The sequence below is a fragment of the Erythrolamprus reginae genome, chromosome 1 (genome assembly GCF_031021105.1).
Source record: "Erythrolamprus reginae isolate rEryReg1 chromosome 1, rEryReg1.hap1, whole genome shotgun sequence".
Lineage (NCBI taxonomy): Eukaryota > Metazoa > Chordata > Lepidosauria > Squamata > Dipsadidae > Erythrolamprus > Erythrolamprus reginae.
Genome location: NC_091950.1, coordinates 19,349,213 through 19,371,220, shown reverse-complemented (window position 1 = coordinate 19,371,220; position 22,008 = coordinate 19,349,213). Strand labels below are relative to the sequence as shown.

At 42.8% G+C, this 22,008-nt stretch overlaps 2 protein-coding genes across 4 annotated transcripts in view; one reads left to right on the top strand and one right to left on the bottom strand.

The window, feature by feature from the left end:
• MAU2 (MAU2 sister chromatid cohesion factor) overlaps positions 1 to 12,718 on the bottom strand; it is a 65,600-nt gene extending 52,882 nt beyond the window's left edge. Inside the window, exons 1-3 of the mRNA XM_070746340.1 lie at positions 12,114 to 12,718; positions 5,442 to 5,459; positions 2,173 to 2,238 (exon numbers count right to left, since the gene is read on the bottom strand). Of these exons, the coding sequence (XP_070602441.1) occupies positions 2,173 to 2,238; positions 5,442 to 5,459; positions 12,114 to 12,686 (657 nt within the window). The 5' untranslated portion in view covers positions 12,687 to 12,718. The remainder of the gene's footprint in view (positions 1 to 2,172; positions 2,239 to 5,441; positions 5,460 to 12,113) is intronic.
• Positions 12,719 to 15,764: 3,046 nt separating this feature from the next.
• Positions 15,765 to 22,008, top strand: part of SUGP1 (SURP and G-patch domain containing 1) — a 32,315-nt gene continuing 26,071 nt past the window's right edge. For 2 of the 3 annotated variants that reach the window (XM_070746319.1, XM_070746327.1), the window contains exons 1-4: positions 15,772 to 15,854; positions 18,083 to 18,248; positions 19,623 to 19,720; positions 21,773 to 21,997. In XM_070746319.1, the coding sequence (XP_070602420.1) occupies positions 15,830 to 15,854; positions 18,083 to 18,248; positions 19,623 to 19,720; positions 21,773 to 21,997 (514 nt within the window). In that variant the 5' untranslated portion in view covers positions 15,772 to 15,829. Of the gene's footprint in view, positions 15,855 to 18,082; positions 18,249 to 19,622; positions 19,721 to 21,772; positions 21,998 to 22,008 lie in introns of all 3 variants that reach the window. The other variant, XM_070746312.1, reaches the window with a different exon arrangement.

Genomic DNA, 22,008 nt, shown 5'->3' with positions numbered 1-22,008 from the left:
TAGACGGGACTCGGAGAAGGCCAACTCTGTGGGACCTAACCGGCAGAATTGGTGGACACAGAATGCTGGACTCGATGGGCTTTGGCCCGATTCAGCATGGCTCTTCTTAGGTTCTGCTCTGAAGCTCAGCATAGGCTGGGAACAGAATGAAAGGCAGGAAAAACCCCACTCCCCATTTTCAAGCCGTTTGTAAAAATGTGTGTCAGAGAGATGTCCCTAACCTGCCCAGCCTTCCCAAGGCAGCTACATCCCTTCACTAACCTGCTTTCCTAATGTATTCTCCACGTGCAGGGCATAAAAAGTAGTCTGTGGGACTATTTCCAACTTTGCGAGGGTTGTCTCTTCCTCCCCCCCCCCAGAAGTAGGAAGGTCTGAATTTCTAGGTTTTTTTTTTTAACCATAGACTAATTTTCTTGTTCTGCATGTGCAGCACAGAATGGAGCTGGAACTGCTATTAGATTTATATATTGTGTTTTACAGAGACTCAGCCTATTGCCCCCAACAATCTGGGTCCTCATTTTACCGACCTCGGAAGGATGGGTCCACGTTGAGCCTGGTGAGATTTGACTGCCAAACTGCAGGCAGCTGGTGATCAGCTCCCAACAATAATATTTGTTAAAATGTTACTTGTTAATATATTTTAACAATAACATTATGCATTATTATAATGCATCAGTAATGCGTTATAAAAAGAAACAATGGATTCCTTGAAATTGCAATGTTCGAGACCGCCTTCTGCCGCACGAATCCCAGCGACCGATTAGGTCCCACAGAGTCGGCCTTCTCCGGGTTCCGCCGAGAAAACAATGTCGCTTGGCGGGACCTAGGGGAAGAGCCTTCTCTGTGGCGGCCCCGGCCCTCTGGAATCAGCTCCCCCCGGAGATTAGGACTGCCCCCACCCTCCTTGCCTTCCACAAACTCCTAAAAACCCACCTATGTCACCAGGCATGGGGGAATTGATTCCCTGGCTGCCCCACGTTATGTGTGGTTTGTTGAATTGTGTGATTGTTTTTAATAAGGGTTTCTTAATGTGTTCTGGTTTTTAATATTGGATTTGTAGATTGTACTGTTTGTTGGAAGCCGCTCCGAGTCCTTGGAGAGGGGCGGCATACAAATCTAATAAATAAACAAAGAAACAAAGAAACAAACAAGGGGCACCCCTTGTTAGGAGTTAGGAACTTGGTGGGACAGTGGTTAGAATGCAATATTGTAGGATAACTCTGCCCACAGAGTTCTGATCCTGAAGGGCTCAAGCTTTCCATCCTTCTGAGGTTGGTAAAATGAGGACTTTGATTGTTGTGGGCAATATGCTGACATTGTAAACCACCCAGAGAGAGCTGTAAAAGGACGGTATATAAATTGCTGTTCCTATTGAATGCATCATCTTAAATATCAAAATAATAAAACGTCATCAAACTAAACAAACACCCAGTCCCTTTTAATGCTGTTGACATGCAAATAAGTCCGGTAACAATGGATAAAGTGTCTTAGCTCTTTTCTATTTTGCACGGAAGAAAGTCCTATACATTAATACCTCGTCTTACGAACTTAATTGGTTCCCGGGGGAGGTTCGTAAGGTGAAAAGTTCGTAAGACGAAACATTGTTTCCCATAGGAATCAATGTAAAATGAATTAATGCGTGCAAGGAAAAAAAACGCCAAAAAACGTCGCTGCTCAGCTGTCACCTTTTGAAACAGCCGGGCGCTTCTCAGCGTTCTCCCAATGCCGAACCCGGAAGTTCGGCAAAAGTTCGGGTGGCCGCCGAGAAGCCCTGCCGCCTGGCTGTCACCTTTTGAAACAGCCGGGGGGGTTCTCGGCGTCCTCCTGAACCCGAATGCCAAACCCGAACTTTTGCCGAACTTCCGGGTTCGGGAGGACGCCGAGAAGCCCCCCGGCTGTTTCAAAAGGTGACAGCCGGGCGGCGGGGCTTCTCGGCGGCCACCCGAACCCGAATGTTTGCTGAACTTCTGGGTTCGGCGTTCGGGCGGCGGGTTCATAAGGCGAAAAAAGTTAGGATGAAGAGGCAAAAAATTTCCGAACCCCGGGTTCGTATCTCGGATTGTTCGTATGGCGAGGGGTTCATATCACGAGGTACCACTGTATATCTTTTGCGCATTAAACCCATTAAATATTAGCATTTAAAAGAATGTATAGTAAAGATACTCTTCTTACTTCTTGACAGTACAACTCAGACAGGAGGCTGGCAGCTTCAAATTTGACATCTTCAAACTGTGGAATCTGGTAGTGTACAAGTTAAGCTAATAACACTTTCTGTTAAAAGTTAAAACAATAGACATTTTTAGTTGGAAAAGATGCAATGCTGGGTTTAAAGTAAGATATGCCAAGCACTGAACCCATGTTCCCTATAATTTCTCAGTGCTCCTGTCTGTAATGCTCTATTTTGTATTCACTCCTGTTTTGTAACCGCCCTGAGTCTATGGAGAAGGGCGGCCTAGAAATCCAAATAAATGAATGAATGAATGTAGTATTCTTGTGGGAGTCAGAGGTCATATGGATGAGCAAGCCTGAATGTGGCCGAAGGCCTATGTTTATTGTTCAAAAAAATAAAGGGAACACTCAAATAACACATCCTAGATCTGAATGAATGAAATATTCTCACTGAATATTTCATTTGCACAACTATTCCATTTGCACAACAGAATGTGAAATTGACTGTCAATCAGCGTTGCTTCCTAAACGGACTGTTGATCTACTTGGAGTTATATTCTGTTGTTTAAGTGTTCCCTTTATTTTTTCCCCCAACACTGTATAAATACTCAGTTCATTTCATGCAGTTAGCAGGGTTTAGCAAGACTTTTTATTTAAGCTTTGCTGTCATGGAGATTTGAGTAGACCTTGGAAGGTTCAATCTTGAGGCAAGATGTTCTAGGGAGGACGTGCTGACTGACATCAATCGTGCTAGCCGGTATAATTAAAACATATTTTCTTATCTCCTATCAAGGTTTTCTGTAAACTCTCTAAAGCTTTGTCTTTACACCTGCACATAAAAAAAGGGGGAAAAAACAAGTAACAATCAAGAATGCAAATCACATTTCTGCATCATCCCTACAGCGTACCCCAATCTGACCCATATATCTTAGATCTCAGCTTGTTTTATTTAAATAAAGGAATGCGATATATGTAATCTTTGAAGTCTGACTGCATATAAGATATGCTATTTTAATATATGGATCCCAATTAGAGTCCTTATATTAAAATAAGGACTCCTATTGGGATCCATATATTAAAATAACATATCTTATATTTATTATTTATTTTATTTTATTAATTAGATTTGTATGCCGCCCCTCTCCGTAGACTCGGGGCGGCTAACAACAGCAAAAAGAAAATATGAACAAATCTAATATTAAAAGTAATGTAAAAAACCCCAATTTAAGAAACCAATCATACATACAGACATACCATGCATAAATTATATAAGCCTAGGGGGAAGGGAATATCTCAATTCCCCCATGCCTGACGACAGAGGTGGGTTTTAAGGAGCTTACGAAAGGCAAGGAGGGGGGGGGCAACTCTGATATCTGGGGGGGAGTTGGTTCCAGAGGGTCGGGGCCGCCACAGAGAAGGCTCTTCCCCTGGGTCCCGCCAAACGACATTGTTTAGTCGACGGGACCCGGAGAAGGCCAACTCTGTGGGACCTAACTGGTCGTGTGGCAGAAGGCGGTCCCGGAGATATTCTGGTCCGATGCCATGAAGGGCTTTATACGTCATAACCAACACTTTGAATTGTGACCGGAAACCGATCGGCAACCAATGCAGACTGCGGAGTGTTGGTGTGACATGGGCATATTTAGGAAGGCCCATGATAGCTCTCGCAGCTGCATGCAGTCAGACTTCAAAGATTACATATATTGCATTCCTATATTAAAATAAGGACTCCTAGGTTCATCTAATGTGCTGTCCAAAATACCTTCTCTCTCTCTCTTTTCTTATACATTCCAACCTGCTTTATTATAAGTTACTTCCTCTTGTAACACTGCATGCATGTACACACTGAAGTAGGAGTAGAGATAACGGTCCATTATAAAAGAGCTGACAGAAAAAATAAAGGTTCCTCTTTTTTATGATTCGCTCATACTTGGCTTTTGTCTACCTTTGTATCATTCGCAACTTTTCAAATAAATTTAAACTGACCATCTCCTTTCCGGCCTGCTTGAATAATTTCAGCAAAGTTAGTCCCTAATACAGTGTTCCCTCGATTTTCGCGGGGGATGCGTTCCAAGACCGCTCGCGAAAGTCGAATTTCCGCAAAGTAGAGATGCGGAAGTAAATACACTATTTTTGGCTATGAACAGTATCACAAGCCTTCCCATAACACTTTAAACCCCTAAATTACCATTTCCCGTTCCCTTAGCAACCATTTAGATTATTACTCACCATGTTTATTTATTAAAGTTTATTAAAAAATATTTATTAAAGGCGGACGAAAGTTTGGTGATGACATATGACGTCATCGGGTGGGAAAAACCGTGGTATAGGAGGAAAAACCCACAAAGTATTTTTAAATTAATATTTTTGAAAAACCGTGGTATAGACTTTTTGCGAAGTTTGAACCCGCGGAAATCGAGGGAACACTGTATTTTTAAATCAGGATCCCCAACCCCTGGGCCTTGAGCCTTTGGAACCAGGCTGCGGAAGTGATGGGCGAATGTGCCTATACCCATCCCTAATTGCATGATGGAAATCAGGTCAAGGTCTCCGAACACAATTTAAAGTGTTGGTCATGACCTATAAAGCCCTACATGGCTTAGGACCAGATTACTTATGGGATTGCCTCCTGCCTCATGTATCCCAGCGGCCGGTCAGGTCCCACAGAGTCGGCCTTCTCCAGGTCCCTTCAGCTAAGCATTGCTGGCTGGTGGCACCTGGAGGAAGAGCCCTTCTCTGTGGCAGCTCTAGCCCTTTGGAATCAACTCCCTCCAGAGATTTGCACTGTTCCCACCACTCCGGCCTTTCGTAAGGTTTTAAAAACTCACCTTTGGCAGCAGGCCTCGAATCGTTGAGTGCTGGTATCCTGCTCTGGCTGATGATATGAGTGTATGATTGTGATAGGATGGATGTGGGTGCCTGTTTTTAATAATCCTGGGGTTTTAGAATCAGATTTTATGTTTGGGTTTTTTATATGTTATTATTTTGTATTTATTCTTGTTTTGTAAGCCACCCTGAGTCTACGGAGAAGGGTGGCATCGAAATCCAAATAGATAGATAGATAGATAGATAGATAGATAGATAGATAGATAGATAGATAGATAAATACCGTAAATAAATGAATGGAATGAATGAATGGAATGAATGAACGAATAAACAAACAAACAAACAAACAAACAAAATAAGTTGGTGTCAACTTTCAAAACAACCTACAGAAGTTTAATTGAGAATTGACAATTCCAGTTTTCATGGATCAGGGGAAAAAAGGATACTTGTTGTGATATCAGCCACTGTAAAAAGAAGAAAGAGAAAAATGAGCAATTCCTGAAATCCTTTCCCTGTGGAAATTTATAACAATCTCTAAAGGGTAAGAATTAATGATGCATTTCTGAAACATGGCAAATGAACAAATAACTTTTATTACGGCTTATGGCCAATCAAAACACAGTGAAGTGTCAGCACTACACTCTACCTGCCCTTCCTGCCCAACTGAATTCTTCCTGTAGTCTCAAAAGTTAGAAAAGATTGTTTTTGTTTATCCAGACTTTACCTTCACAATCCTCTAGAAATGCCTTTTTATTCCTTGAAATAGTCAATGTTCATTTTTCCTGTACCTCCTAAAGTTCACTCTTAAAATGTTGTATCAGCGGGAACTCCAATATTCAAATTCTGGAAGCTGCCAAGTTGGATGGACAGGCTTGACTCAGAAAGATTTATCTATCTATCTATCTATCTATCTATCTATCTATCTATCTATCTATCTATCTATCTATCTATCTATCAGATTTGTATGCTGCCCCTCTCCGTAGACTCGGGGTGGCTAACAACAATAATAAGACAATATAAACAAATCTAATATTTAAGTTAATTTAAAAATTCTAATTTAAGAAACCAATCATACATACAGACATACCATGCATAAATTTTATAAGCCTAGGGGGAAGGGAATATCTCAATTCCCCCATGCCTGACGACAGAGATGGGTTTTAAGGAGCTTACGAAAGGCAAGGACGGTGGGGGCAACTCTGATATCTGGGGAGAGTTGGTTCCAAAGGGCCGGGGCCACCACAGAGAAGGCTCTTCCCCTGGGTCCCGCCAAACAACATTGTTTAGTTGATGGGACCTGGAGAAGGCCAACTCTGTGAGACCAAAGTGGTCGCTGGGATTCGTGCGGCAGAAGATTATTATTCATCAGTGCAGACCAGGAGTCCCCAAACTTGGCAACTTTAAGACTTGTGGACTTCAACTTCCTGAATTCTCCAGCGAGCTATGAATTCTGGGAATTGAAGTCCACAAGTTTTAAAGTTGCCAAGTTTGAAGTTTTCTGATGTACACTATGAATGGGAAATTAGCTGGCAGGCCAATAGGTATGTATTCATCTGGATTTCCTCTTTATTTTCTCTCTTCCACTTGATTGATGGGCAGCCACTGAGACTGTTAAGTGAGACATGGGTTAAGTGAGTTTTGGCCCATTTTACAACCTTTCTTGCTACAGTTATTAAGTGAATCACTGCTGTTGATAGGTTGGCAACACGGTTAAGTCATTATGGTTTCCCCACTGGTTTTCCTTGTCAAGGATCTTGGGAAACAGCAACAGTTACAGGTATGTGTCAGTTGCCAAGCAGGAAGAGGGAGATTATGATCCCGCTGTATAGAGCGCTGGTGAGACCCCATTTGGAATATTGTGTTCAGTTCTGGAGACCTCACCTACAAAAAGATATTGACAAAATTGAACGGGTCCAAAGACGGGCTACAAGAATGGCGGAAGGTCTTAAGCATAAAACGTATCAGGAAAGACTTCATGAACTCAATCTGTATAGTCTGGAGGACAGAAGGGAAAGGGACATGATCAAAACATTTAAATATGTTAAAGGGTTAAATAAGGTCCAGGAGGGAAGTGTTTTTAATACGAAAGTGAACATAAGAACAAGGGGACACAATCTGAAGTTAGTTGGGGGAAAGATCAAAAGCAACGTGAGAAAATATTATTTTACTGAAAGAGTAGTAGAAACATAGAAACATAGAAGTCTGACGGCAGAAAAAGACCTCATGGTCCATCTAGTCTGCCCTTATACTATTTTCTGTATTTTATCTTAGGATGGATATATGTTTATCCCAGGCATGTTTAAATTCAGTTACTGTGGATTTATCTACCACATCTGCTGGAAGTTTGTTCCAAGGATCTACTACTCTTTCAGTAAAATAATATTTTCTCATGTTGCTTTTGATCTTTCCCCCAACTAACTTCAGATTGTGTCCCCTTGTTCTTGTGTTCACTTTCCTATTAAAAACACTTCCCTCCTGGACCTTATTTAACCCTTTAATATATTTAAATGTTTCGATCATGTCCCCCCTTTTCCTTCTGTCCTCCAGACTATACAGATTGAGTTCATGAAGTCTTTCCTGATACGTTTTATGCTTAAGACCTTCCACCATTCTTGTAGCCCGTCTTTGGACCCGTTCAATTTTGTCAATATCTTTTTGTAGGTGAGGTCTCCAGAACTGAACACAGTATTCCAAATGTGGTCTCACCAGCATTCTATATAGTGGGATCATAATCTCCCTCTTCCTGCTTGTTATACCTCTAGCTATGCAGCCAAGCATCACTTCCAGCAGAACAAACTTCCAGCAGACGTGGTTGGTAAATCCACAGTAACTGAATTTAAACATGCCTGGGATAAACATCCATTGTAAGATAAAATACAGGAAATAGTATAAGGGCAGACTAGATGGACCATGAGGTCTTTTTCTGCCATCAGTCTTCTAAGTTTCTATGATCGCATGATCACGGGGATGCTACAAAAGCCTTGTGAAAAATGGTCACTAGTTACTTTTTATCAATGCCCTTGTACCTTTGAATGGTTACTAAGTGAACTCTTGTAAGTTGAGGACTACCTGTATAAACAAAGTTCCTGCCTTCCTATTTATTTTCTACTCTTTTATTCCTAGAAGATGTTTTCTTTTCTGTTCAACTCCATTCTTATTTCAAATGTCGGGGTTTAAGAGCTGTGCTTTCTCCTCCACCAGATTTTTGGGAGCGGCCCCTGTCTCCTTTGGTAATACCTAGCAATAATTTATTTTAGCTATAAACTCTTTTTTTTTTAATTTCTTGTACAACTGCCTTAAAAATCTTTGCAGGTATACATGTAGAGCAGTGGTTCTCAACCTTTCTAATGCTGCAATCCTGTAGTATCAGAACCGCCTGCTACCGCACAAATCCCAGCGACCGATAAGGTCCCACAGAGTTGGCCTTCTCCAGGTCCCATCGACTAAACAATGTCGTTTGGCGGGCCCCAGGGGAAGAGCCTTCTCTGTGGCGGCCCCGGCCCTCTGGAACCAACTCCCCCCAGAGATTAGAATTGCCCCCACTCTCCCTGTCTTTCGTAAACTACTCAATACTCATTTATACTGCCAGGCATGGGGGAGTTGAGATATTCCTTCCCCCTAGGCCATTACAAGTTATGCATGGTATGTCTGTATGTTTGGTTTTATAAATAAGGGTTTTCAGTTGTTTTATTATTGGATTGTCACATGCTGTTTTTATCATTGTTGTTAGCTGCCCTGAGTCTACGGAGAGGGGCGGCATACAAATCCAATAAATTATTATTATTATTATTATTAATAATAATAATAATAATAATAATACTACAGTTCCTCATTTATTTATTCGACTTCTATGCCACCCAATCCCAAAGGACCCATGTTGTGGTGACCCCCAGCCATAGGTCTAGCACTAGCACTTTAAGTTGATTGGCAAGAAGATCAGAGGGACAACCCCCCACTGTAAATGCCTGATTGTTCGGATTGTAAAAATATGCTCCAAGGTGCCAGAATAGAAGCTTTAGTTCCTAACACCATAAGAAATTTGTCTTTCCCCATGGTCTTAGGCGACCCCTGTGAAACAGTCGTTCAACCCCCAAACAGATCTTGACCCTAGGTTGAGAAACACTGATGTAGAGGAAAAGAATAAGGAAAAAAAGGACCTCAAACTCATTCATTTATAACAATATAGCAATATGTGACACAGTAGAGAGAACTGTACGATCTTGTTTAGGCTTCGGCAAGTTTATGTGCAAAAGCCACAAACAACCCTAAGCCAGATTCCTTTTGAGCTATCTTGCCCAGCCTGATGTCTGATTCCAGATGTGCTGGTTTACAACCAACATCACTCCCAATTAAAATTTGCTTGAATTCTCAAAGGCTCTTAATAGCTCAAACGCAGCACCAGGAAAAGTTTAGAAGTAGCATCTACAACAGTAACATATTTGTCCTTCTATGGATGAGGAGGAGGAGGAGATGAATAGAGTGCTAAAGATACAACCTTGCACTCCTGATCAAAAGGCAAGATAAAAAATCTAATGAGAAAAGAAAGTCAGTGACGGGGTTGAAAAGAAAAGCAGAATCAAAACCGAAACAGAGCTAGTACAGTGATCCCTCGATTAGCACGGTCTCGATTAGTGCGAAACGCTACAACACGGTTTTTCAAAAAATATTAAAAAATACTCCACGGTTTTTTTGCTATACCACGGTTTTTCCCACCCGATGACGTCATACGTCATCACCAAGAGTCACTTCTCTGTCTCTTTCTCTTTCTTTCCTGTCATTCTCTGCTTCAATCATTTTCTTATTTCTCTTTTTTTCTCCACTTTTTTCTATCATTTCTCTCTCTCTTTCTCTCCCTGTTGCCGGCGTGGTATATGAGAGAGAAAGAGAGAGGCAGAGGTCGGGCGCATTACCGGGAGGTGGAGGCGGCGTGGGGACGCTGGGTGCCGGGGACACCGAGGAGGGGGTGGAACGTGGCCTCTCAGCTGCAGAGCCGAACAAGGGCGGAGGCAACGGCGGAGTCCGGCGCTGGGGCCATGCGGGGCCGCTCATCCAGGGGGGCGTGGACTGGCAAGTCGCCCTCCTTTCTCTCTCTTTCTCTCTCTTATACCACACCGGTAACAGGGAGAGAAAGAGAGAGAGAGGAGGGCACCTTGCCGGTCCACGACCCCCTAGATGAGCGGCTCCGCATGGCCCCAGCGCCGCCCAGGCAAAGGGGAAACCCCAAGATCGCTTGCCGCTTGCCGTATTGCAGCGAAGGAGGCGAAGCAAGGCTCCAAGCTGCAATACGGCAAGCGGCAAGCGATCTTGGGGTTTCCCCTTTGCCTGGGCGGCGGGAAGACCAAGGGAAGGTTCCTTCAGCCGCCCAACACCTGATCCGCTCAGCAGCGAGGAGCCGAAGATGGGGTTTCCCCTTTGCCTGGGCAACGGGGAAACCCCATCTTCGGCTCCTCGCTGCTTCCGCGCTGCGGAGCAGATCAGCTGTTGGGCGGCCGAAGGAACCTTCCCTTGGTCTTCCCCGCCGCCCACACGCAAACTCCACCATCTGCGCATGTGCGGCCATGAAAAAAATGGCGCACATGCGCAGATGGTGTTTTTTACTTCCGCACCACTATAACACGGAAATCGATTAGCGCGGGAGGTCTTGGAACGTAACCCCCGCGCTAATCGAGGGATCACTGTATCTTATTTATTTATTTATTTATTATTTGGATTTGTATGCCGCCCCTCTCAGAAAACTCGGGGCGGCATCTTCATCTGCAGACTGGAAGACTTAGATGAAGAGGGTCTATGCTATAGTGGGCACCCTACAGGAGAAACTCCTTCAGACTGTGGGGCCACCTCTGAGAAGGCCCAACGCATCTGGGCAGCAGCAATTTTGATTCTAAGAACGGCCTTCACAGTTAGAAGGGACCTTGGAAACATAGAAACATAGAAGACTGATGCCAGAAAAAGACCTCATGATCCATCTAGTCTGCCCTTATACTGTACTTTTTTCTGTATTTTATCTTAGGATGGATATATGTTTATCCCAGGAATGTTTAAATTCAGTTGCTGGGGATTTACCAACCACGTCTGCTGGAAGTTTGTTCCAAGGATCTACTACTCTTTCAGTAAAATAATATTTTCTCACGTTGCTTTTGATCTTTCTCCCAACTAACTTCAGATTGTGTCCCCTTGTTCTTGTGTTCACTTTCCTATTAAAAACACTTTCCTCCTGGACCTTATTTAACCCTTTAACATATTTAAATGTTTCGATCATGTCCCCCCCCCCTTTCCTTCTGTCCTCCAGACCAGTGATTTTCAACCTTTTTTGAGCCGCAGCACATTTTTTACATTTACAAAACCATGGGGCACATTGAGGGGGGGGGGGGGCGCTAAAAAAAATTGGACAAAAAATTCTCTCTTCCTCCCTTTCGCTCTATTTCTCTCTCCCTCTTTCTCTCCCTCTTTTTTTCTCTCTCTCCATCCCTCTCTTTCTCTCTTCCTTCTTTCCTCTTTTTTGCTCTCTTTCTCTCTCTCCCTCCCTCTATGTCTTTCTCTCTCCCACCTTCCCTCCCTCTCTTTCTCTCTCTTGCTCTCTCTTGTTTTCTTGCTTTCTCTCTCTTGCTTTCTTTCTCTCTTGTTCTCTTTCTCTCTCTCTCTTGCTTGCTTTCTTGTTTGCTTTCTCTTTCTTTCTCTCTCTCTCTCATGTTTTCTTTCTCTGAGCTTCGCGGCACACCTGACCACTGCTCCAGACTATACAGATTGAGTTCATTAAGTCTTTCCTGATACTTTTTATGCTTAAGACCTTCCACCGTTCTTGTAGCCTGTCTTTGGACCCGTTCAATTTTGTCAATATCTTTTTGTAGGTGAGGTCTCCAGAACTGAACACAAAATATCTTCAAGTTGCCAAGGTTGGGAAACACTGCTCCAGACTATCCAGATTGAGTTCATGAAGTCTTTCCTGATACGTTCCACCGGTTTTGTGACCCGTTCAATTTTATCAACAATTTACCAAAGCACCCAAGGCACAGGTGTGCACCAGCGTGACCGACCTCCTTCCCCTCCCTCCTTTCCTCCCTGGGGCAGTCTTAAGGGGGCCCCCCCGCATCCCTTCCACCGTCACCCCGGAGACGCACCGCTTTCTCGAGGTGCCCGCGGGCCTGCTCTCCGTTGCGCGTGTGGTGGTAGAGGACGGAGCCGAGCTGGAGGTGGGTGCGGGCTTCGACCCGTGCCGGGGGCTTGCGGGGCAGCACGGCCTGGAGGCAGTGGACGCAGAGCCGCACCTTTGGAGGGCTGGAGGTGCGGAAGTGTTCGGCCAAGCCCAGCAGCGCCACATACCACGACTCGGACGCCCCCGACGACACCGGAGCGCCGCCGACCCCGGACGCGGAGGACGCCGACGATGAAGAACCGGCGGAGCCGCCGCCGCCTCCTCCTGCCGTGGCCTCAGCCCCGCCGGACACCGCTGCCCCCGAGCCGGGCCCGGCGCTCCCTCCCACCGCCGGCTGGGCTGGTCCCGCTACGGACGAGGCGGCTGAAGCTGCCGCCGCCGCTGCCGCCGCCCCGCCGGCTACGGAGGACGACGAAGGGGCGGAGGAAGAAGCCGGAGCCGTCGTGGTGGCGGCGACGGCGGAAGAGGAGGAAGCCTGCGCTCCGCCCCCGTTGCCCGCCGTCTCCGTCGAGCCGCCCGACGCCCCGACGGCGGCCATCTTGGCTTGGCCTCCGTAAGGACCGGGAGGTCGCTGCGCGGAGGCCCGGAGGGACTCACTACGCAGGCGCGGCCGCCGCAACGCTCGACGGGAAAGCGAGTTCCTGAAACGGCGGTGGCTTATTCCATCCCCATCCCGCGTGGAGACACGGAGTTGGGAGACGAAAGGATTCTGCTCTCCGGGGAAACCTCTATCCCCCGCTTCTCCCTCCAGGGTCAGGAAACAATTCGTTCTCCCCAGTGGTTTAATCTCATCCCCTTCCTCTTTCTAGATCTCTTTGTAGATCACTGTGCCTACCGTCCCTGTCCTATTGTCCTCTTTTATCGTTAATTTTTTACTTATATTTATACAAACTACTACTATCCTATACAAGTTTGACAAATAAATAAAGTAAAAATAAATAAAACCTCTGTTCTTTCGTTCACATTGCAACCAAACAAAATTACGCCTTGCACCACCATGGGATGCGTGTCTCCCTCCATCCACCGGTTTTTTATTTCCAAAAGTGTGTTGCGAACTAATTAATTTTTTTTTAAAGTGCATAGCTTATTTTTAGAACTTTAGCAAATAAAGAAGAGATCCATCGCTTATCCGCTTTTATAATACCTGCATTTCTTGGATCTGGGATTCATATGGGGATGATAGGGGGGCGGGCGTGTATAAGTCCAGAGTCTTCGGAGTTTAATACAAATCTATTATTATTATTGTTGTTGTTGATGTTGTTATTGTTATTATTATTATTATTGCACCAGCGTGCCTACTGTCCCTGTCCTAAGTTTCTCTTTTATTAGTACCAATATGTATATAAACAGTGCTATTTCTTCTATACTACCAATATGTACGGGTACTGTACTTGACAAAAATAAATAAACAAAATAAATAAAAATGAAAAGCGGTATTTTTGGGTCATAGGAATCATTTCGAAAGCAGCCACCTGAAAGGTTGGGGACAGACATTTCAAAACAAAAATGTGACTCTCTTTCATAATGGTGGGAAATAGTGTCCAACTCTCCCCCCCCCCCCAATACGTAGTCAAGACCAGAATAGCTGAGGGGAAGTTTTGCAGCCGGTAACCAAATCTGGTAAAAACCACTATTTTTTCCCCCTCTGTGTTGCCACACAGCACCTGATGGGAATGTGTCAGAATAGAACTTTTATTTTATTTATTGATTTTGTCCAATACACAATGAGGGTTTTAGTGGGTATACACATAGTAAAATACATAATGAAGGTTATAGAGGATATACTCATAGTAAAATATATCTAAGAAAGAAGAGAAGATATAGGAAGAAAACATATCAATGAAAGAATAGAAGAAGAGATATAGGAATAGAAGAAAGGTATAGGAGATATAGGAGAGCAATAGGACAGGGGACGGAAGGCACTCTAGTGCACTTGTACTCGCCCCTTACTGACCTCTGAGGAATCTGGAGAGGTTAACTGTGTATAATCCAAGGGTAAAGTGTTGGGGGTTAGGGGATGATACTACAGAGTCCGGTAATGAGTTCCACGCTTGGACAACTCGGTTACTGAAGTCATATTTTTTACAGTCAAGTTGGAGTGGTTAATAGTTTAAATCTGTTCTGTGCTCTTGTGTTGTTATTTATTTGTTGGACTTGTATGCCGCCCCTCTCCGAAGACTGAAGCTGTGGCTGAAGCTGAAGTAATCGCTTGAAGGGACCTTGAAGGTCTTCTAATCCAATCCCTTGCTCAAGCAGGAGACCCTGACTATACCATTCCGGAAAAAATACTGTATTCCCCAAAACACCGGAGGGCAGGACAAGGAACAATGGTTGGAAACTAATTGAGAGAAACAACCTGAAATTGAGGCAAAACTTCCTATTGGTGAGGACAGTTAACCAATTGAACAGCTTGCCTTCAGAAATCCTGGCAGCTCCATCACTGGATGTTTTTAAGAAGAGTTTAGACAGTCACTTATCTGAAATGGTATATGGTGAAGCAGGGGGCTGGACTAGAAGACCTCCAAGGTCCCTTCCAGCTCATTCATTCTACAGTATTCTAAATGGTTCTCTAGCCTCTTTTTGAAAGCCTCCAGTGATGTAGCACTCACAAATTCTGCAGGCAAGTCCTTCCACTGATTAATTGTCCTCAATTCCAGGTTGCTTCTCTCCTTGATTACTTTCCATCCATTGCTTCTTGTCCTGCCTTCTGGTGCAGGGTAATGCTTTTTTTTCTCCCAGTGGACGAAACAAAACTTGAAATTTGAATGTAACAATAGCATTACAGTCTCCCAGACTTGTAAAACTTCTCCTGAGAATTCATTTTCTAGCCTCTACAGGTCTACGCACTTGGACAGGGGTTCGGGAGGGGTTGGATTAGATCAGTGTTTCCCAACCTTGGCAACTTGGAGATATTTGGACTTCAACTCCCAGAAACCCCCAGCCAGCGCTGGCTGGGGGTTTCTGGAAGTTGAAGTCCAAATATCTCCAAGTTGCCAAGGTTGGGAAACACTGGATTAGACTATTTACAAGGTCCCTTCCTTTGTAAAAGTCTGAAGAGATTCTCAGTTATACAGATCATGGTTGTCCCAAAGAATAGAATGGAATGGAATAGAATAGAATTACAATAAGGGCAGCTTATAAATTTGAATAAATGAATAAAATAAAATTTACCCCTGGAATATAGAAGAATAGACTTAGAATAGATTAGAATAGACTTAGAATAAAAATAGACTTAGAATAAAATAGAAATAGACTTACAATAGACAGAATAGAATTAGAATAGACTTAAAATAGACTAGGCTAGGCTAGGCTAGACGACTAGAATAGACTAGAATAGACTAGAATAGAATAAAATTCTTTATTGGTAAATTTCTTTCTTTTTTCTTTTGAACAAGCTTCTTGGATGAGAAGCGAAACGTCTTCAAAAGGGAAAAAAAACCAAGGAAGTTGCCTCCTTAAAAAGCACCTTTCGGGGACTTCCACCCGCTTGTGAATCGGTTTAACTGTTCAAACTACAACACCCGGCATCCTTTTCTTTTGGGCCGCGCTCTTGTTCCCTCCTCTCCCACAATGCATCGCGCCGCCCCTGCCTCCCGGCCCATCCGGGTGAATACCCGCCCGCAGTGCATTGTGGGAGAAGCGGTAGTGTATGCGTAGGGGCGGGGGGAGCAAGCTGCAGCCATGGAGAACAGCAAGGATGCGCCAGGTGAGTCTCTGGGCCCTCAGGTGAAGCTCCCCCTTCCCGCGCTCCCCTCCTTCCCTCCCTGGGAACGGTTCCCGCCCCGCTCTTTTAAACAATGCCTAAAGACAGCGCCCTTTGTCCGGCTTGTGTAGGCCTTTGGCCTGCTGGCCAGGGACCATCATCCCCCGCCCCGAATGCTTTTCGTTGGAGCGCCGGACTACAGTTCCCATCCGGAGATGAGGCAGAGGCGTGCGACGGGAAGGTGTCTTCGCCTTATTACTCCGCTGCGCGGTGCTTGTTTATTTCCCCCCCCTGCTGTGCCGTTTTTTGTGTGTTGACTAATCCGCACCCCCGCCACCGCTGATGTCAATTTATTTTTTAAAAAATTATTTATTTTGTCCAAATACATACCATTACATGTGGTAATGCATATCAAAGAGGGGAAAGAAAGAAAGAAAGGATAGGAGTGAAGATATAAGAATAAAGTACAATACATCAATGGAAGATAGAGGAAGAGATATATAGAGATATATGAGTGGAAGAAAAGAAATATGAGATATAGGAGAGATAGAATAGAATAATTCTATACTAGTTGTAATAATAATTAGGACTAGGAATAATGATAGGAATTAAATAGGATTAGGAATAGAATAAGGAATAGGAATAGAATGGGAATTAGGAATAGGATAGGATAGAATTAGGAATAGAAATAGAACAGGAATAGGAATGAATGGGAATAGGATAAGATTAGGAATAGGATAGGATTAGGAATAGGAATAGAAGTAGAATAAAAAATAGGAATTAGGAATAGAATAAGGAATAGAATAAGGAATAGGATATACTGTAATAAGATTAGGAATAGAATTAGGATTTAGAAACAGGAATAGAATAGGAATAGGAATGAATAGGAATAGAATAGAATAGAATTCTTTATTGGCCAAGTGTGATTGGACACACAAGGAATTTGTCTTGGTGCATATATTCTCAGTGTACATAAAAGAAAAGACACTTGTCAAGAATCATGAGGTACAACACTTGTCAAAGGGTTCAAGTAAGCAATCAGAAAACAATAGTACTGTAATATAAAAGATGTAGGCAGCAATGTTACAATCATACAGTCATAAGTATGCTAAAGTAAAGAATGCAATAACCAGGAACACTCTCCTCCCAATGAAAAATAAGAAACGTGTTCATTTCTGATGCAAATTTTGGCAAAATACTGCGATCAGATCTCAGTTTCTTAGGAATTTTAAAAGATTGCAAAATATATTTTATTAGCCATCAGCCAGTTATTCTTGGTTTACCTAATGGATTTTACATTGACTTTTGGGTTAAGTTGTTCTTTAGCAATTTACAATAGTTGGTATATAAGATTGGATGCAGTAAAGTTGAAGTTAATTGCTTCACAAGAATAACATACTCCTGTAAAAAGCAGATAAAAATTAATACATTATTGACAGATGCAACAACTTAAAGCAGGGAGATGCCACAGTCACACTCTAGAACTTTTTAATCCTTAAATTTTGTCCTAACAAAATTTGTCCTTTTGGATCTCTCTTCTTTTGAGACTAGAATGAGAATAATAAATGGTAGAATAGAATAGAATAGAATAGAATTTTTATTGGCCAAGTGTGATTGGACACACAAGGAATTTGTCTTGGTGCATGTGCTCTCAGCGTACATAAAATAAAATATACATTTGTCAAGAATCATATGGTACAACACTTAATGATTCTCATAGGGGTCAAATAAGCAATGAAGAAGCAATATTAATAAAAATCTTAGGATATAAGCAACAAGTTACAGTCATACAGTCAACATGGGAGGAAATGGGTGAAAGGAATGATGAGAAAAAGTAGTAGAATAGAAGTGCAGATTTAGTAGAAAGTCTGACAGTGTTGAGGGAATTATTTGTTTAGTAGAGTGATGGCGTTCGGAAAAAAACTGTTCTTGTGTCTAGTTGTCTTGGTGTGCAGTGCTCTGTAGCGACGTTTTGAGGGTAGGAGTTGAAACAATTTGTGTCCAGGATGTGAGAGAATTGAAAATTGAATTGTAGAATAGAATAGAGGAATAAAATAATGGAATGGAATGGAATAATAGCACAGTTAGAATGGACCTTGGAGGGCCTCTAGTCCAACCCCCTGCTTAAGCAGGAAACCCTACACATTATATAATAATTATATCCTAGCAAATCCTCAGCTGCCAGCCTTGTCTTGCAAATTGATTCTGTGCCCCCTCTTCTTACTAACCAGGTAAAGCCAGCCGCTGGTTTGGAGTGCACAAATCAGTGAAGACCAACATGAACATACTCCATCAGGAGAAGCTGATTGCTCAGAAGAAGCGGGAAATTGAAGCCAAGATGGAACAGCAAGCCAAACAGAACCACTTGCCAACCCAGCAGGCGTCACAAGGAAGCGAGTATGTAGGAAACACCCCCCCCCCCATATTAATAAAAATCTTAGGATACAAGGAATAAGTTACAGTCATACAGTCCTAAGTGGGAGGAAAAGGATGATAGGAATGATGAGGAAAAACTAGTAGAAATAGAATTGCAGACTTCGTAAAAAGTTTGAAAGTGTTGAGGGAATTATTTGTTTAGCAGAGTGATGGCATTTGGGGGGAAAACTGTTCTTGTTCTGGTTTTCTTGGTGTGCAATGCTCTATAGCGACGTTTTGAGGGTAGGAGTTGAAACAGTTTATGTCCAGGATGTGAGGGGTCAGTAAATATTTTCTCGGCCCTCTTTTTGACTTGTGCAGTATACAGGTCCTCAATGGAAGGCAGGTTGGCAGCAATTGTTTTTCCTGCAGTTCTGATTCTCCTCTGAAGTCTGTATCGGTCTTGTTGGGTTGAAGCACCAAACCAGACAGTGATAGAGGTGCAGATGACAGACTCAATGATTCCTCTGTAGAACTGTATCAGCAGCTCCTTGGGCAGTTTGAGCTTCCTGAGTTGGCGCAGAAAGAATATTCTTTGTTGTGCTTTTTTGATGATGTTAGGTCTTGAGATACGATAGAACATAGAAATTTGAAGGTCTCTACCGTTGATACTGTGTTGTCTAGTATTGTGAGAGGTGGTAGGATGGAAAGGTTTCTCCTAAAGTCTACCATCATTTCTACGGTTTTGAGTTTGTTCAGTTCTAGATTGTTCCGGTCATACCACAAGGATAGTTGTTCAACTTCCCATCTGTATGAGGATTCATCATTGTCTCGAATGAGTCCGATCACTGTTGTATCGTCTGCAAACTTTAGTAGTTTAACAGATGGATCGTTTGAAATGCAGTCATTGGTGTATAGAGAGAAGTGGTGAGAGTACATAGCCTTTGGGGGGGAGGGCTGTGCTAATTGTACACGTATCTGATGTGGTTTTTCCTAGCTTCACCTGCTGCTTCCTGTCTGTTGGGAAGCTTGTGATCCACTTACAAGTGTGTTCATGTAACGCTAGCTGATTTAGTTTGGTTAAGAACATTTCTGGTATGATGGTGTTGAATGCTGAACTGAAGTCTTCAAAGAGGACCCTAGCGTAGGTCATTGGAGATTCAAGATGTTGTATTCTTTAGCTTTTCAGAATAGTTCCTTTTTGCTGCTCCGATCTCCCCTGTTAATATATTTCTATTATATTTTATATATTAATATATTAACATTGTTATTAATATATTATATTAATATATTAATATTGTTATTAATATATTATGTTAATATATTAATATTGTTATATATTAATATTGTTAATATATAAATCCCAGTAGTTTGACTGCTGCAGCTTTTAATTTCTTTTCTGTCTTTCCCATCAAGTGAGGATAGTGGTGATGGTGAAAGTGGTGTTTCAAACAAATTTGCTAACGATGGCAGCTTCCTCCAGCAGTTCCTGAAGCTACAGAAGGAAAAACAAGGTAATGGCAAGGATTTTACTTTTGTTTTGCCACATTAATATATAAATATTTTTATTTTTATTTTATTTTTATTTTTATTGACAATGAAAGTCACCTGACGCCCAGAGACCAGTCCCAGCACACATAGCAATCCAATAATAATAATAATAATAATAATAATAATAATAATAATAATAAAAATAAATAAAAATAAATAAATGCTCCATCCACTACAAATTCCCCACCCTGAACCACCTAAACAGACCACGTAATACTGTCCAATAGCTCATTGATGGTGACCCTTTCGTTCATTGTTAAGTGCGAGTAAAGCTCTTGGATAAAAACTATTCAGGAAACGTGTGGTCCAAGTTTTATTTGTTCTGTATCTTCTGCCTGAAGGCAACAGTTCAAGCAGATTGTAAGCAGAAAGAGAAGAGCTTTTGAGAATGTTGTGCACCTTCCTAGAACAGCGAGATGCAAAGATATCATCCAGGGCGGGTAGCTGGAGCCCAGTGATATTCTGGACAGTTTTAATAATAATTAGCACTCATTGATCTAGAAGCGTAGTTTCAGTAGATGTTTTTCACACCGTAGAACCTGTTAAAAATGGCCATGATTAAGAAGAAAGCACTTCGGATGGGCAAATAAACAAAAAGTAAACTGCTGAAGACAGGCTCCAGCACGAGTCCCGAAAGCTCGTGAGACGAAACCTTTGGTCCCAGAGACCAAGCCAGATAGGACACGGCAACATTATCCTGGGACATGAATATTCATTTTCATTTGAAAAAAGTAAACTGGTTTCTTGTAAATGAGAAATTAATATTTCCGATATACATAAAATAAAACTTAATTGTCCTCTTGTCCACATTGATAAATTTTAGGCATACCGTGTGTTCATGGGTCTCTAGACTTTAAGTTTGATTGGGGAAGTGGGAGTATTGGCCTGATCGGGCAGAGTCATCTTGTTCTATAATAAATGCCCCAATCTTTCCATGTTGTAAATGAGCCTTGGTGGCTCAGTGGTTAGAGCGCAGTACTGCAAGTTACTTCTGCTGATCACTGGTCGCCAGCACTTTGGCAGATCGAATCTCAGTAGGCTCAAGGTTGACTCAGCCTTCCATCCTTCCAAAGTTGGTAAAATGAGGACCCAGATTGTTGGGGGAATAGGCTGACCCTTAGAGCGGGCTGTAAAGTACTATAAAGCGGTATATAAATCTAAATGCTATTGCTATTGCTATAAATTTAGGATTTAGGGATAGTGATTTCTGACAGTCAAAATGGGTGAGCAGTGTGGTCAGGTGGTAGAAAAAGCAAGTAGGATGCTTGGCTGCATAGCTAGAGGTATAACAAGCAGGAAGAGGGAGTTTGCGATCCCGCTATATAGAGCGCTGGTGAGACCACATTTGGAATACTGTGTTCAGTTCTGGAGACCTCACCTACAAAAAGATATTGACAAAATTGAACGGGTCCAAAGACGGGCTACAAGAATGGTGGAAGGTCTTAAGCATAAAACGTATCAGGAAAGACTTCATGAACTCCATCTGTCTAGTCTGGAGAACAGAAGGAAAAGGGGGGACATGACTGAAACATTGAAATATGTCAGAGGGTTAAATAAGGTCCAGGAGGGAAGTGTTTTTAATAGGAAAGTGAACACAAGAACAAGGGGACACAATCTGAAGTTAGTTGGGGGAAAGATCAAAAGCATCATGAGAAAATATTATTTTACTGAAAGAGTAGTAGATGCTTGGAACAAACTTCCAGCAGACGTGGTTGGTAAATCCACAGTAACTGAATTTAAACATGCCTGGGATAAACATATATCCATCCTAAGATAAAATACAGGAAATAGTATAAGGGCAGACTAGGTGGATCATGAGGTCTTTTTCTGCCGTCAGACTTCTATGTTTCTATGTTTCTAAATGGATGGGATGGAAGGTGAATAAAATTACTTGGCTAAGGCATCCTTAAGACATCTGAGCAGGGATCTGAAGTACATGATGCTCCTACTGCTGTATCACATCAGTCTTTCCATCTCTTCTCCCCGCCCGACACAACAACCCTTCAATTGTACAGGTGCGCCTTCCAGTTCCTCCGGGACATCCCGTCCTCCCCCTGCAAGTGCAGTGAAGAAACCCACCTTGTCTGGGAAGCGTCCCAATCTTAGCGTGAGCAGCATGTTGAATCAAGTCAAAAACTACACCCATTCCAAGCAGACGCCGGTAACGAATCGCCTGAGTGTTTTCCAGTCGCCAGATGACGAGGAAGAAGAGGATTATGAGCAGTGGCTGGAAATCAAAAGTAAGTTTCTT